This window comes from Dysidea avara, chromosome 8 (genome assembly GCF_963678975.1).
Source record: "Dysidea avara chromosome 8, odDysAvar1.4, whole genome shotgun sequence".
Lineage (NCBI taxonomy): Eukaryota > Metazoa > Porifera > Demospongiae > Dictyoceratida > Dysideidae > Dysidea > Dysidea avara.
Genome location: NC_089279.1, coordinates 17,122,054 through 17,140,135, shown reverse-complemented (window position 1 = coordinate 17,140,135; position 18,082 = coordinate 17,122,054). Strand labels below are relative to the sequence as shown.

General features: G+C 37.2%; 1 protein-coding gene across 2 annotated transcripts; it reads left to right on the top strand.

The window, feature by feature from the left end:
• The first annotated feature begins 11,581 nt into the window (after nucleotides 1-11,581).
• LOC136264027 (uncharacterized) lies at nucleotides 11,582-17,890 on the top strand. Of its 2 annotated transcripts, none has more exons than XM_066058703.1 (5): nucleotides 11,582-11,701; nucleotides 11,753-11,813; nucleotides 15,059-15,174; nucleotides 15,238-15,364; nucleotides 17,258-17,890. In XM_066058703.1, the coding sequence occupies exons 1-5, from the start codon at nucleotides 11,649-11,651 to the stop codon at nucleotides 17,798-17,800; spliced, it is 900 nt and encodes a 299-aa protein (XP_065914775.1). In that variant the 5' UTR covers nucleotides 11,582-11,648; the 3' UTR covers nucleotides 17,801-17,890. The 2 variants fall into 2 exon arrangements, with proteins under 2 accessions (XP_065914775.1, XP_065914774.1); XM_066058702.1 differs by having other exon boundaries at nucleotides 11,744-11,813.
• The last annotated feature ends 192 nt before the right edge of the window (nucleotides 17,891-18,082 follow it).

Genomic DNA, 18,082 nt, shown 5'->3' with positions numbered 1-18,082 from the left:
AAATGAAATTTCTGACTTGAAAAGGGTTTCGATGTCACTGGAGCACACAGTATCGATGCCAAAGTAACCCTCCCAGGTCAAACTGGTCTGGCATGGGTCCAACTACTACCACACCAAAATTGTTTGCCATCTGGCTGAGCTCGACGGCTGTCAAAAATTCGTCAAAAATGCCGATTTTATTCACTGACGGGAACTTTTGCTAGCCAGATGTGCTAGTTTATTTCTCAAAAGCTTGCTAGACCCATAGCCTGGAGCTTTCATTCATAGGATTGGTCTGGCAGCTCTTCAAGCGACCTCAAAAACCGCCAAATGCCGATATCCACGAATTTTGCCGATATCGACCAATTTACAATGCGTTAAAGAAATCTTGCACACCAAACGTGATGCTTTGCCTCTCTAAAGTCATACTGCATCCTTGTTTAGTTATATTCGTCCATAGGGTGGCACTGGCGGCTCTCTTATCTAGGCCAAAATCTATCAAAATGCCCATCCGATCTCGCCTTTTGTCATCAGTATTAGAACGTTTTACATGTCAACTGAAACATGTTGGTTTACCTCTCTACATCCTTGCTGGACCATTCAATCACCTTCTTTTGTGTAGGCAGTTTTATTCAGTCTCTTGAAAACGCCAGAGCACGCCAATTGGGCGCAACCATCAATATCAGTTAATGCTTAGCTATTTTGTTTCATTGGTTCCACGCAAGAATATAAATAAATAAATAAAAATAAATAAAAATAAGAATGACAGGAGAACTAGCAGAAAATTTTTTTTTTCACGCTACTGAGAACTTTTTTGTTACAGTTACAATACAAATTACTCTACAACTAAACTACAAACACGATTAATTACAACGCCGGGGGGTTGGGGAAAGGAAAATCAGAGTCCTCACACTGCAAAGCCCATGCAGTACCGTAAAATCATACGGGCATTGTTCGTCCATAAAGAAACCGAAATTTGTTGTAACAAGTGTTTATGAGCCTGTTTGGTTGATGCACCACTTGTGGCTGTGGTGCGTTCAGCGATGGTACGAAGGGTCTGAAGCGCAAATGGTGACCAAAAACCAAAAGTTTCTACAACAAGTGGGACAAAGTCACACCCTGCCTCCTCTACAGCATCTTGATGTCTCTGGTCCTTGGCTAACTCACCTGCTGCAGCAGCTACCCCAGCACAAGAAGAAGAAAAAGAAATGTGAGAAGGCTGGGTAGTGCTACGAACAGACACATCAAAATAAGCTGGACGACCATGCTGAAAGTCAGGGTGGTACACATCACCTGGGCGAGAATTATCTTCATAAGAAACACGTTGTTCCTTCAAAACTCCTGAGTGACTCTGGGACAAAGCATGACAAACAATGCCAACTAGAGCATCATGGCGACGAATTCTCATAGGACCATGAGAACATTCTAGAAGATGGTCACCAAATTGGTCAATGGAAGTAAGACACACACATAATGGGGAAAGTGGAAATAGAGGGATTCCGAGCCACAAACGAAGGCCAACAACAAACTCAGGACCAGGAATAGCCAGAGCAAGGGAGACTTGAGGAATAGCTTTGAGCCATCCATTGCTAGTACCAGATGAGTGAGAGAGAGCAGTAAGTCGAGCACGGTTTCGGATGTTGAAAGAAGCAAATAGTTGGTCATACTGATTTTGATCTAACAGAGCCTGTAAGTCCTGCTGGGTAGCAGAGGGAATAAAGATATCAGATGTAAACCTAGCAGAAATTTAATAGAGCGCAAATGGAGTTTGCTAGCTCTAAATATTGTACTCTACATGTTTATACAAATGATTACCGAAATGCAAATTCCGATTATCAAAAACCACAATTGAAATTTCCATTCGTGTAGAGTTCAGAAGGGTGGATATTTAAAACTAGACTAACTCCAGTTGGGTTTTTGCTGGGTTTTCGTGGAATCAATGAAACAAAATAAGCAGTAAGTGGTGTTGATGGTTGCGCCGTGGCCCAATAGGCGTGCTCTGACATTTTCAAGAGACTGAAGAAAGGTGCCTACACAGACGAAGGTGATTGAAACATCCAGTAAAGATGTAGAAAGGCAAACCAGCATGTTTGACTTGTAAAACTTTCAAAAACTGATGACAAATGGTGAGATGGCATTTTGATGGATTTTGGCCTAGAGAGCCGCCATTGCCACCCTATGGACGAATATAGCTAAACAAGGATGCAGCATGACTTTAGAGAGGCAAAGCATCACGTTTGGTGTGCAAAATTTCTTTTAACACATTGTAAATTGGTCGACATCCGGCGCAAAATTCGTGGATATTGGCATTTGGCGGTTTTTGAGGTCGCTTGAAGAGCTGCCAGACTAATCCTATGAATGAAAGCTCCAGGCTATGGGTCTAGCAAGCTTTTGAGAAATAAACTAGCACATCTGGCTAGCAAAAGTTCCCGTCAGTGAATAAAATCGGCATTTTTGACGAATTTTTGACAACCGTCGAGCTCAGCCAGATGGCAAACAATTTTAGAATTCGATGATATTTGGTGTGGTAGTAGTTGGACCCATGCCAGATCAGTTTGACCTGGGAGGGTTACTTTGGCATCGATACTGTGTGCTCCAGTGACATCGAAACTTTTTTCGAGTCAGAAATTTCATTTTCGCGATGCTGCGGCTGGAAATTGCTCCAGACAATGCAGCCACTGATGGTTTTAGTTTAGAGTACAGTTAGTAAGAAAGGTTGAAAGCGCATATTATAGCTTTAAAAGACATTTCCTTGAAGATATAGCAAAAAATCTCATAATTTGTAAGCATATTCGCCGATTTGCACGACAAGACGTTAATGAAAAATAACGCCAATCTGGCATTTTCTAAGTGGTACCTAGCCTAGAATTTGTGGGTGGTTTGGTAGTTGATTCTCGGAGGTCAAAATTTCACGTTGCGGACCCTATCTATGATTAAAGCGATATAACGATGTCTGACGGAGCCAATGGATGAAGTAGCCTCATGCCCAGCCGGGCTCGCGCTAATGCGCAAACACCGTCTGGTGACAATGTTCGGGCCCGGAAGTGCTATAGAGTAAGCGATCGGACACCATCTATAATCGGACACCATCTATAATCGGACACCATCTATAATCGGACACATTTTCTCAGAAACTACCAGGCCGAATCTTCTGAATTTTGCCACAGGTAAACTTCACACTTAGCGTAGCCAGCAACATAGCTTCCAAAATTTGGGCTGGAAAGCTTTTGTGGTTGCTTTGCTAGAGCCGATTAAGGCAGGGTGACTGTACGAAAACCTATAATATCGGAAGCTTACCTCTTTCATCGGACACCGCCCAGCAATTCTCCACTAAAAGATGAAATTGCTCACAACCACCATTGACTGTTAGGGTAATACATGTACTTTCAAAGAAGCCATAGTTTGTTTTTTTCCTCCACTCGTAAGCGGAGCTGCAACCATTAATATGCGGGTGGGTCGCGACCTCTAATCGGACAGGGCAGAATTTCATTCCATGCTGTTTGATCAGTTCAAAGCTACCTTTAGTTATAATTAGCTATGAAAATGAAAGTTGTGGTACAATGGATTTCCAAAGAGTCGTAAAATTTTATCATTTTAGCGATCGGCCGTATATGCTACAGTGCATGCATGGGGTTGCACGAAATGACTTATCGACGGTTCCAAAGAACTTTTAGCACTGAAATACATAGATGTAGCACAAAGGGAGAGACTAAAGTCCCTCCACCCCTCCACTTCCTAATTTCATGATGTACTCTAATAGAGCAGTCAGCTACTCTAATAGAACAGTAGTGTGTTCAAACAAACATTTAGATGCAGTTTTGAGTAAAATTCAGTCACTTTTAATTGTTACCAAAATCTATTTCAGAAGACTAGCTATATACTTTTCAACATTCTTTTGGGGGGTTTCCTCCAGACTAGTACTCCCTTGATAGAGCATGCCGGCCTTGCATGGGAAGAATGCTTCTCACTCTCAACCAGCTACCCATGCATTCTACTTAAGCCCCTCATGTACCTAATTAATTTTTGCTATTTGTTCTACATGTCACACATGCTTTACAATATGCTAAACAAAAGGTAGTTTTGTATGAAATAAACAAATAACTATGTGATATATAACAAGATATTATAGATTTTAAAAAATGAACCAAAGAAAGCCATGACATGTACATGCACTATACAGCTGTGACAAGTGTATATTATATTATAGGTTACAAAAGCATATAATTAGCTCCACCATAATTAATTTAATCCTCTGCACTGCATGGCTGCAGAAATGGCAAATGTATAGTGATAGTCATCCTTGCTGGCTGTTACTCTTGCTACTCCAGCACATAAATATGTGGTGTGTCACTCTTTGCATCTCTCACATGTGACCCAATTTCTTGACTGCATGGATGATAGAAGCTCCTAGCAATGCACAAGTTTTTGTTTTCCACCTGCAAAAATTAGCTACACATGCATGCATGCATAGGTGGCGGAAAGGGGGAAGGGGGGGGCTATAGGGGGCTGAAGTCCCCCCTCAGAATGATACTAAGCCGAAATTATCCTTCTTGGAGTGAGGCTGAAAACCGCGATAAAGATCGAGATACTCTAATAAAGCAGTCACAGTATTAGAGCAGTGTGTAGCGAGCTATATGTAAGGATTTTTATGTAGTTTATCAGCTATGAACGTGTAGCTGGTGAGGTGGGCAGCTATTGTCAGATGGTTGCGACCTTTTTTTTTTTGGTCTCATCTTACCAAACTATAGAGACAATGTAGTACCTCATTTTCATAAGTCTGCAGCAACAACTTTGACAGGGTGGGAGTTCCAGATTCTGATGGCTGGTTTGAAAGGGCAATCAATGGATGAATTTCATAATAACTAAAGTTGTCCCTAGCAACCTGAATTTTACAATATTTGTAGGCTAGGGGTAAATGTCCATAGTAATATCTCCAAATTTTAAAAGGATAGCATATATAGGTCATGAGATATAACATTTTTAAGTTTGTCATTTTTCCATACATTGTCTATGAGAAGAGGCAACAGTTGCCGGCAATCATATAAATAATGTGTGGGAAAACAACAAATTCATTTAATGTCATTTCTCAATTTAACATTATTTGTAGCTGTGAATCTCACAATCAACCTCTCAAAATTTAAAAAAATGGAGTATATAGATCATGAGTTGTGACATTTTGAAATTTGTGGTTTTCCCATACATTATCCATGTGATTGCCCAGAAGGGGCAATTGTTACCCTCTCCCATAGATAATGTATGGGAAAACTGTAAAGTTTAAAATGTTATATCTCATGACCTATATATGCTACCCTTTTAAAAATTGGAGATGTTACTTTTGACATTCACACCTACAAAATAATGGAAATTCAAGTTGCTAGCGCAACGGTTTAAAATTCCTTATTATGAAATTTATCTATTTTGACTTGCTTTATACTACTCAGTGGTGCAGCTTCAGGGGCAGTAGTTTCTGAGGTTTCCAGAAACTCTACATTGAAATACTCTAAAAGAGCTGTAAATTACCCTAATAGAACAGTCAAATTTTCTCACTTATTTTACCAGTAAAAAAAGTTTGAAATTGTTTCTCAAAGTATATGAATCCTGAACACATTTTCCCAGAGAAATGCCCCCATAACCCCCAGAATGCCCCCATGACCCCCAGAATGCCCCCATGACCCCCAGAATGCCCCCATGACCCCCAGAATGCCATCCATGTCTGTTGTACTCATCTATGTAAGGCCACGAAAAGTTAATTATATGTTTCTAGTTCCCTTCCTGGTAAATTTTTTTTGCTGAATGAATTGTGCAATCACCATACAATAATCTATAATATTTTATACCTTGAAGGGTTTTCATTTCTTGTAAACACTTTTTTCTTATAAAGATACACTAACTTTATACATTAATCTTGTATAATTCCATGTACTGCCATGTCAAATGTAGTGTACCACATCAAAAAGTTGCAAAAAAAAAAAAAAAAAAAAGCCTGGTCACCTGGTCAATTCTGGGGAATTTGAAGGACCAGAAACATATAATTAACTTTGTATGGCCTAATAACTAGGGCTATATATCAAGTATTTTTGTTCTAGTTCTAGGACTTGGTGGAATGATATTACTCATCCTGAATGTGTTATTGGTGTTAAATCTATGTATTTATGTGATGATGGGTGTTAGTAATTACTATATGTGTGTGCGTGTAGCCGTGTATAGTTATTGGTTGGTTGATGTACTGTACTTTTGTTTTTGTATCTGTTTGTGTTGTACGTGGTAGTTGACCAATTGTTATGTAATTGGATATCAATGTCTAGAATAGATTATAGATAGGTCAATCTATCTACTGAATTCTATATAGTTAGCTTATTTAACAAGCTTTATGATATCTATAGCTCACTAGGGTAGCAGCATTTTTTACAATAATTTTGAAACACTTTAATCAGCTAGTGAATGCTTTATTAAAGTATTAAGTGACTATTTTATATAGAGTACTTAATTACAGGCAGAAATACAACATCATAATAATTTATCAACAGTTTTTTGTCACATGAAAGGAATTGTCAGAATAAATATTGAAACTTGGGGATACTGAGAAATGTATTTAAATAATTACTACACTTACATGAAGTTAAAAAGAAATTGCCCATGTTCTTTAATGGAAATAGAAAATGGTATAGTCACAAAACTTGTAGAATTTGATTTATAGAGTTTGGGCATCAACTTGATGTATTGAAACCACTGTTAAATGCTCTGGAGGCGTTCTTTTAATGTTCTGCAATTTTCATATGCAAAACTAGGGAAACTAAGGGTTTAAGCAATCACCATGAATTTTTAGTACTAGTTTTCTACTGTCCAGTGACCAATTCAGAACATTGGAGTGATCATAGATTAATCCACCTAGGATTGTGATGGATCTAATGTAAAAAAAAATATTAATAAACTATTTTTATCCAAAACTATGATAAATCTACGTACTAACAGTTTTGGTATTTTATTGGATAGCCACACTATTCATGCAGCTACAAGCTGAAGAAAACAAGGGTATTCTATGATGACTTTATGATGGGAATAAGATTATGTGCATAAAAAATAGGAATACAATAGCCATTGTATTGACGTCTTGTATTAACAAGATCAATTTACATTTCTAACTTTTGCTAAGAAGTTACTGGTCCAATAAAAATGGGCGGTTTAGACAAAGCACTTTCTATCCAGCTCAAAAAAACATATTATAGGTGTAAAGTGTATGGGAAAACTATAGATGCTGGGAGATTAAATACCTTTAAATTTGGTACATTCTCTTTAGCTACTTATTAATATATCACTTATAATACATAACTAAAGCCTGTTTAAAATTTGCTTTGGCTTGCAAAATATGCACAGCAACCAGCTATTTGAGCTAGGTCAATGCAATAGAGTCTATATGTATGCATGCTTTGCCATCAAGTAATCGGACCTGTGAGAGAGTGATTGCTTGATGCAGTGCCTTGCACTCTGCCTATTATCTAACACTTGGAATATTATGGAAGGTTGTGTGTTTGCTGAACATCTATAATATGAAGATTATGCCGCAAGCATCATTGCCCTTATGCACTTGCAGTAGTTATATTATATATTCAAGAACAGAGGAGAGTAACTGCGTGTATAACTTTCCTGCAAGTTGGACTGATTTGGACATGTGTTGCAGCATTAATTAAACACATCATGATGGAGTATATATATATATACTTCATCATTCAGTGAACTTGTGTGCGCCTCAAGTAAAAATGGAACATTATGGATTTTACTATATAATGAATAAAAATTATGATAATATGGGCATGCATGCAACCTCATGCTAAATAATTGAATGGTCAATTGAGTTGAAAAGGTAGCTATTATACTTTTCAGTCAGTCTAGACAGCTAACAAGAAGTGCACTCGTATTTTTTTTTGTTAAAAGTTTATATTTTAATTTCAAAATGTTTCACTCAAACCATTTACATTATTTTACTCATCACTTTTATCATCTTGTGTGTATGTATCCATGTCTGTATAATTATGTAAACTATGTTTGAACATCTATAACCAGTTGATCATGGGATGAAAGCTCTATTGATTCTTTATGTAAAGAAGGCTCAGTTGACCAAGAGCTGTGTGATAAGAAATGTAAATAACTTTAGCAAAGTATATTTATAGTTGGTGCTGAATTAAGAAGCAGCATGGGCGCCTAGATTATATGACCAATATTCAAGTCTCATACTTCAAAAAGTTATAGTTTGCATCAAATTACTTAACATATTTACACATGTACTATATCCATGTATTTGTGCACCGATTGTGATATATTACTGTACAAATTCCCTGTAAATTAAAAATGACACAGCTATATACCTATTGTATGAAGTGCTTCTAAACAACAAAGATTGAAAAAAATTGCTTTTGTGATTGTTTTTTTGCATTCATCATTTAACCAAATACTTTCTATGAGTATAAATACATAGAAATGCAAAAGTCTTAATATAACTACATATCTAACAACTTTATGTGTAAAAACTATAATTATGTGAATGATTAACACAGCAGTTGTAATAGATTGATACTTGACACACCATAGGAAGGATTATCTACATACTGACCACTACCAGCTCTTCCACTCATGGTCTGATTTGCTGGGTCATCTTTCACCATTGTCCTTACTGTACCCGATGTTGAGACTTCATAGGTTGGATTGGTGTCCATTTTTACTGTATCAGGACACTGGATGAGCTGTAAGGATGGAAAATTAGTGTTACAGTAGTCATTAAAAGAATACAACATATAACTACTTGTGGTAGTAAAGCCACCATCACCTTTGGTGGCTCATCAGCTCCTGATAGTACTCTACCAGTTTACAGCTTAACTTGTCCATGTACATTAGTAGTTAGTGAAGACTGATAGGTACGTATAAGTGTAAAAAGTAAACTAGGTACATAAGATCCTATAATTCAATAACTCTATTATAGCATACACAGATTCTACTACTTATGAGTGATTGTCCCTACCAATGTGTGCTTTATTCCAGATGTGATGCACATGTTCATCCCCTAACAGCATTGCATCATCTTTATCTTGAAGGCCACAACTATTACAGAAATCCTGAGGGACGTGGAGTGGGTCCTTGGTGTTATACAACAGATCCAACTCAGCGGTGGAAATATTGTGATGGTGACCCTTGTAGGGCTACTGGAATAGCTTCTGAAAGTGGTAGCATGCAGTGATGGCCTTTCCATTGGTGACAGTTTTAGCAATAATCATACCAGTTTTGTTTGGGATTGTGACACTCCATCAGAGTATATATATTTATTTATTGTACACACACATTTATTGAGTTCAGGTACTCACACAGAGGTGCAAGTATGGCGATACATATGGTGTATTAAAAGTCTGTAGGCTTATGCCTACAGCCAAAAATATGGTAACTATAAAGTGATAAAGATCACATGATAAATTGTCTATCACATGATCAGTAACACACCGACTATAGGGACAGAGGTAGTGCAGTGTATGAGGATTGAGGGAGTCAAAGTCACGAGTGAAATGATCCCAGAAATGTGACTTAACCGAGTTAACTCTGCTCCTGATAGTGTCAACAGACATATTAAATGTGGATTAACAGAAGGGCATTCCATAAGCGACGTGACAGATCCTTACGAAGTAAAGTGTGTTGCTTGTTAGTGGTAGAAGGATAATTTGAAGCCTCCTAATCTGGCATTGGTTGAAAACTAAATATATATAGTGTATATTATTCCAAAATTTAATTGTTCATAAAAAATCACTGCACCCCTGAAATGTACATTATCTATGGGTCACCTCAAACCCGTAAAGATATTGAACAATTTGAAGTCACTGCTTACTGGATCTTTATGCTGATGATGCTGAATTACATTTTTGTGGCTCGGATTTAAGGGTAGTGGAAAATGGTTTACAATCAGATCTGAATTCTGTGGCTACATGGTTAGGGAGCTCACGTTTGTGTTTAAATGTTGATAAGTCTAGTTGTATGCTCATTGGTAGCCGTCAGAGGGTGACAGGTCAGACCCTTTCTGTCTCAATTGGTGGTAGTGTGTTGTCTCGGGTGCATTCTGTTCGGTATCTTGGGGTATTAATTGACTCTGCGTTGTCTTGGAACTTGCATATTTGTAATATGTTGTCTAGAGTTAGATCAAGACTTGCTTCAATTATTCGGTTTGGGTCTCTGCCACCTGCAGTGTTGTGTGTATTATATTCAGCATTTGTGATGCCACTTTTTGATTACTGTGATGTTATCTGGACTCCATCTACGGCAAAACAGACTTGTATGATTGAAAGGATTCATTCCAAATTTATGCATAAGCTGCCATCATCTTTCAGTTCCAAGTTTCAATTTACATTGACTGAACGTCGCCGTTTTCATACGACTATTCAGATTTTTAAATCTTTACATCGAATTTCTCCTCCTTATTTACAGGATATATTTCAGTTTTCGAAGGATGTTACTGGTCATCTTAGTCGTAATGTTAAACGTTTATTTGTTCCTAGAGTGTTTACCAACTATGGCAAACGAACTTTTTTCTACCGAGGAACTGTTTTATGGAACAACCTTAAGTCCACTGTTACTGGGGCTGCCACTTTGTCGTCATTTCGTAATTATTATCTTAATTCTTAATTCCTGTGTAATTTTGTCTATGTATCCTTAGTTGTGTATGTATGTTTGTTTGTTTTTTTTGTATATTATTAGTTATTGTATGTGTCTATTGTATGTTTGTTCAGGGCTCCACTGAAAATCAGTTTTACTGAGTGGACTCCCTGCTTAAAAATTACAATTACAATTACAATTACAATTACAACAAGTGCAAAGACAGTATGCAAGGTTTATAGCAAGTGATTACTCCTGCTTCAGTCCGTTCTAAGTGTAATGTACCTATCACTGTTAAGCCCCACCCCAACCCCCGGGGATCCCCATACACCTACTGGGGATTTGACATCTTATATCATGCCCCACCCCTGGGGCTTTTGACGGTGGCAGTTTACTGAACCAAAACTTAATTTTATATTGATAGGTAAATCAAATCCCCTCTTTCGAGATATAAAGGTTCTTGAATATTATTATTATATTATTATATTTATTACTGTGCAGCAATCAAAAGATTATGACGCACAGGTGTGATCATAAAAGTTACTTAAGTTATTACAAAACTCATTAGGGAATTTGACATGAGACTTTGTCAAATCCCCTGTATTGCCCCACGGGTGGGGGGTGGGGCACTAACATGCTGTTGGATTTTGACATCCCCAGCTACTGGTATTAAAGGCCGGATGCATGTGAACGTGTAGATTTCACGAACATATAGACGGGTTTAGCGGGAAGGCGTGGTCACCCTACGTCACGTAAAAAATCACGTGAATTATCGATCCGCCATTTTTGTGAACAGGGAACCTGAACATCTTAATACCATACTTTTTGCTTTGTACAGCCAATGGCACTGCAACTGGACGGCATTCTCGACACTAACAACCTTGACCGTCTTGCCCTACAAAAATGGCGGATCAATAATTCACGTGATTTTTACGTGACATAAGGTGACCACGCCTTCCCGCTAAACCCGTCTATACGGAAATCATACGTATAAGTGATAGCGACCACACCCAAGTGAAACATTCGCCGAGAAAAATTCCAGCATGGATTGTTTCCAACGTCCTATATTTTGTATAATGGTGATTGTACTATTAAGGTATTTCTGAGTGCATACATATAAAATTGATGTTTCCTTCAGTCACTGTAGCAGTGCAGTGGCTTCAACAACTGGTCACAATAAAGACACATTCTTGTCAACTGTTACCAAAGTGAGTTACGTATTACAAGCTACTTTATGAGTTTAGTGAGTGAACAGTAATAGTACGAGATCAAAGCAGCTGTGTAAGGGTTCGGTCTTTACTGACCAGCAGATCAGTCTGGTCAGGTCACAGTGGACTGATGTTTTCAGCCCACCTTCTAGATATGTTTCCTATTTCATTTTATTCAAAGATTTTTGTTTAAGGATCCTAGCTATAGTCTAGAGGCAAACATCCTATACAGACAGTGAGACTCAATCTGACTTCTGTATTCACTCTCCAGTGCCCATCTGTTAGGTAAAGTACTCGTTCTAGGCATTTGTCCCATTTCATTCTGGGAACTATTTTTGCATAAAATATAGCAATTTGATATTGTAAGTCTCTCAGCGGCTGGAGGCTGCGCCCCCAATCCCTGCTTCTGGTAACTCAATACAGCTGATGGAACCCCCTTTCAGCTACGCCCCTGGTAACATGCATAACTATACAAGTACCATAGATAGTAAAGGTGGCGGCCAAGAAATGGCTGCAATGATGTTAATGCTAAAAATTTTAATAATGGCTGTGTGCATTGTTAAAATTTATTAGCATTAACATCATTGCAGCCATTTCTTGGCCGCCACCTTTGATTTCACAACTTTTTTCACCCAGGCTTTTTAAGGCCGCACCATTTTTTCACAGCTTGGCTGTTTTTGTGTGGATATAATATACAGGGTGTGCAGTGTTATCTACGTATGCGAGAACAACTTGTGTCTGGGCATTTTAAATAATTTTGTAGCATCTACTAGTAGAAGGGTGAACACAGAAGGCAGAGCCTGCATGAGATATTCAGCATACCTAGGGACTTAAGCAAAAGTCTTTGCATAAAGTATAACATTAATTATAATGCATATTATAGCATACAAGTGTCTAATACTAGAGATTAAACTACCTAGTGGAAACAGACAGCATAACACATAGAGACACATATAGACAACTGTAAGTGAAAGTTATCCCACTGGTATAGGAACCATGAATCCACTGATACAAATGGAATGACTTACAATCAAAATATTATAACTACAACTGTCAAATATACATAGTATGGATTCATTTTGCATGCATTACTGGAGTTCTATATCTTTAAACACTGCACACCAAAACTATAGCAGTATAAGGTCATGCTCAGTTTTGCATTTAATGTTAGAATGTCTGAAAAACTCCACTAATGAAGTTCCTTAACATATGGATATTTTCATGCATGTTCTATTAGAGTATATATACGTGACTGCTCTATTAGAGTATATGCTTGACTGCTCTATTAGAGTATATTGATCTTTTTAACAAGTTTTCAAGAGGGCTCATGTTACCTCTGTAAATCCTTCCCTGAGAGATGAATGCAAGCTTTATCAATTGTTGTGCTGTGCCATACACTATTATTCACTCATTTTATCCTGCCACACTAAGACCAGGCAAACTTGATTAATTGTTTTTCATCCCCGCCTGCATCCCTTTTTACCCCACCACCTCTAAATTTTATTATTGCTGTTATCAATCATGTGCACATGTATTTTGATGCCAGGAAGGCTGGTTATCATTTTACAACACAGCAAATGTCACTTGCGCCTCAGAAACGGTAGCTAAAACATAAGTCCTGCTATAAACTCAAAAGAGTAAATTTAACAGGGCCTATGCCCCTGTATGTTTAGATTGACCACGCCCCTTTATGATCTAGCAGCACCAATAATGATTGAGCATCATGAAATGCCCCTTAATGGTCTAGCTGTGTGTACTGTGATCAGTCATATCAACCACTCCTCTTACTGGTAGCACAGTCATAGATAGTAGTATACAGATATATTATCTATGGTATGATGAAAAGGAGACATGGAAAGACCACACACCCTGAAAATACTGCATAGGCTAGTTGTCTGAGGCCCACTCAAGATACTCTAATAAAGCAGTCACTCTAATACAACAGCCACGCTCAATATTCTAATAGAACAGTCACACTTTTACACTATAGCTACGTCTATAATAAAACAACTAAACAAAAATGATGTAGGGATCCAAGTAATAGAACAAGATATATGAATGATTGTATTACAGCATAGCTTGGTAGGAAAATCCCTACTTTGGCATTGGCACTACTTTGGCATTGAGCAAAATAATTGTTATGACATGCCAATGTAGGGGATTTTCCCACAGGGCTATGTTATTCTGTATGTCTTGTTTCAATAGTTTTTATCACTCAGGTCCCTACTTCATTTTAAATTAATTTAAATTACACTAGTTACAATGCACTATAAATATAAGTGCATAATCTACTGGATAGCTAGAAATTTGGCATTCTTTTAAGAGTCTAGGTCATAATTTGCTGGCAATTGAACAAGTTATCAGCGTTCATTCAGGAAAGAATTGAATAACTTATTAGTGTTCATTCAGGAAAGAGTTGAAAAAGTTATCAGTGTTCATTCAGGAAAGAGTTGAACAAGTTATCAGAGTTCATTCAGGAAACAATTGCTAGCACAGTTATTGGTAAACCACTTGAAAGAATAAGACAATTAACCATTGTAGGAGTGTCTGTTGGCTGCTTAAATGTGTATACCATATATAGTCTGGTTATTAGGCATAATTATGTGCTTTATAAAAAAGTTGCACGAAGATTCATACTATTTGTAAGTGGTGTGAATAAAATTGGGAATATAGGTGTACCATAAACAAGGTCTGTAAAGGTCAAGGTCAAGATCTGTAAATAAAAACAATAATTATACAGCATGGTAGTACTGTATATTAGGGATAATTGTGGTTTGCACTTTCTCACAAAAATATTGACCAGAATTACCTTTGTGGTGCCTTTAGTGCAAGGTTGCTATGAAATTTAATTTTTTTTTATTCTATAGAATTTTCTACTGACTGAATGACTAACTACTAAGCAACCATTGCCTTCAAACAAGCACATCTCAATTATGTCTAAAGCTAGCTATAGGCTTGATTTTTCACTGTTAAACATCACTTCAGCCTGATAGGTGCATTTTGGCATATATTTAATCACTAATTCAGTCATGGGTATAGACTGAAGTAGGGGATCAAGCTTTGACACACTTTTCTGTTTTAATTAAATTTGGGCTTCATATGGATTAATATTTGGGTCAGTGGGTCAGCTGGATCCACTTACCACTCTTTCCCCCAACTTTTTTTTTTGCTTTGGCGTTTTGAAGCCTGCATGCACTTTTATATTGGTTTGTGTGTAGTGTATAATTGTGCTATTTGTATTGTAGCGTTCATCATCTCCAACTAAAACTTGTGCCAGCAACAATGAAGCAGAAAGTTTTTATAGTCCAGTTGATCCTTTGATGATTTGGATATGTAAAAATGCAAAATGGACTCCATTTGAGTAAGTCATTAATACTGTTAGTGATCATATAATATTTTAAGCACAATTAATTTAATTTTGTAGGTTGGTGGCATCTACAGGGAAATCTAGAGCACTTAGTGCTAAAAGTTGTAAAGAAGTACAAGAGGCATTGTCAACTGATTGTGCTAGACCACCTCAGAGTGGAGTCTACTGGGTTTTGGACAGACAAGTAAGGTGGATTGTATACTAAAGCAGTAAAGTGGAGCAGATACAAAACTGTACCACTTTTTGATGATATTAGAGTTAGCATAGGTCTTAGTAGAACCTTTACTCTTCATAATATGCTATTATCCATCATTCAGTTATATCCTCCACAAGGGTGGCTCTAGGAGTTTTGGTGACTGGTTTCTGATCAAGAGGGGGAAGACCAAAAAAAAAGGTAACTTAAGGCTGCATGCTGAGAATAACTGCCCTCCACTGATATTAGTATCACTGATAAAGTACATAAAAATCCCTACATAACTTGCTACACTGCTGCTCAGAACACTGTGACTGCTTTATTAGAGTGATTGACTGCTCTATTAGAGTATCCTAACAATGTGACTGGTTCCTGGAAACCTCAGAAATCCCTCTAGAGCCGCCCCTGCTCCAATCTCTTTACTCATCATCACTTACTCATGATAAATGTAGTTACTCTTGGGAACAAGCTGATGTTAAGTAGGAAATTGCACCTGAGGTGATGAACACCTCTGTTTAAACACTTTTATAGTAGTGATCTATGCTAACTTGTACAATTTTCTATTTATTAGCTCATTTCAAAAGTGTAAACATGGCACTTACTAAGTTGGTTCGGCTCAGCTTTCATGGTGGCGGTTGACAATGAACTGCTTAGACTGTGCTTTATTAAGCTTTGAAGTTTCGTAAAGTACAAGCACAGTTGGTGGTCTGTAAGGTACACTTCAACTGTACTTTATGGATAATTAAGCCATTTTTTGTTGGTGTTGCCAACAGAAATTAAAGTTCTATAATTCTCAAACTTTTCTATACTAATAGTGATACATTTCATTTTGGGAAAAAGTTTCAGCTTTAGTGGAGCAAAAATAGTAGCTGTCAGTTGTAGACATGGTAGTGCCAAAGAAAGCCAACATACCACATGTGCATATATTGGCAGGAAGAAAAAAAAATGATTTTAGCTCCACGGTACCTTTTCCGAAGTACACCATTTTACATTGTAGCTGTCTGCCAGATAAAGCACGCCACACACCAAACTTGATTGAATTTTCTCCAGCCATTCCCAAGGTATGGGTGGTTAAACTTTCATTTTTTCTTAATTTTTTTCTTAAAATGACATTTATTCATGTAAAAAAATTAAAGTTTTGCCACAGCTACAGGGTAAACTGCATATGGGAATAACTCAAACATTGGTGTGTACATGAGCTAAACATCATAGCAGTGCCTTTCAATGATTTAAAAGCCAACTGGAGTAGTAGTTACAGAGTACAATGTGAAATCCAAGTCCTGTTGTTGAGATACTCTAATAGAACAGCTACCATGGGGTAAAAGCGCACTAAATATTTGCCGGGATTCAAACCAGGGACCCCACACCTAACACCCAGATTCTTAATCACTAAGGCACTGCTATCACAGCCAATTGCCTTACTTTATATAAGGAAGTTCTTAATAGTAAAAGTTTATAATTTCACAGACTATGTGCATTGTATAAGAAGACTTCACTATGTGCTCTATTAGAGTATTACAATAGCATTAACAAATAATAATATATAACTTGCAATACAATACAATTATAACTCTTGTCATCATTGTGTCTGTGGATAATTCATAGGCTGGGCTTATAAAAGAAGTGAAATTCACACAAAACCACCAAGCTGTGAAAACAGAGTGTGGCTTTTAACTAACTGAACCCTGCAACCTTTTTGACAGCTAGGCTATTTTTGTTTGGATCATATATTATATTTGTTACTATAATCCTTTTGTGGTGAGTGTGATTATGGTTTGCTTTCCCATAATTATGGCAAACATATTATACAACAGAAATTATAAAAAATGGCAAATTATTCACTTTTGATACTTGCGTACATTGTACTTGTGTTATCTTACCCAGATTTATTGTGACATGACAACTGATGGTGGAGGATGGACTCTTGTTTGGCAACACACTTATATGAAGTACAATCCCCTTTATACTAAGATGTTCTACTATTCTGATTATTATCAACCTTGTGTCAAAGATGCCAGTTATGAAGAATGGTGTAATGTACCTAACAAAGCTTCTTTCAACCCCACTGAACAAATGGTAGTAGCATATCACAAAGGAACAATAGTGTTTGCTTATAAAGGTTACTTTAATCGTAATATAGATTACCACTGGACTGGAGCTATTCTACTTGATGCCAAGAAGGTGGTAGATAGATGTTTAGTCAATAACGGGGTACCAACTGCTCCTGGTGTACATGTGACTGGAATATTCGGTCTCACATTTGATAAAGCATCTCCCACCAACCACTATTATAACTGCAATACTTATAATCAAGGATCCACACTGACAAGTCAGGCCGAGTGTCGTTGGCGTGACTGTCAGATTCCATCTTCCATCAGTAGCACCAAATATAACACTGATATGACTATGGCAATTTTTGTTCGATAAGTGTAATGTTGAAATTGCCACTGCTGAACTTTTTGCTGCAGCACTAATTTTTGTCATATTTTATTAGTAAAGAACAAAAGCATTAGGATTAAGTGACATATTTCTTTGTGTCCTGTATTTACATTATTTGCTTTAAAAATTTATTAAATTCCTAAATGGATTACAAAATATCAATGTACTGCATTTTGGATATATGTATCTAATCCAAAACACTGAGCCAAGCTGTAAGAAAGGGTGTGGTCTCCAAAAATCCATGGTGAAAAAAGACGCGAATCTAAGTTG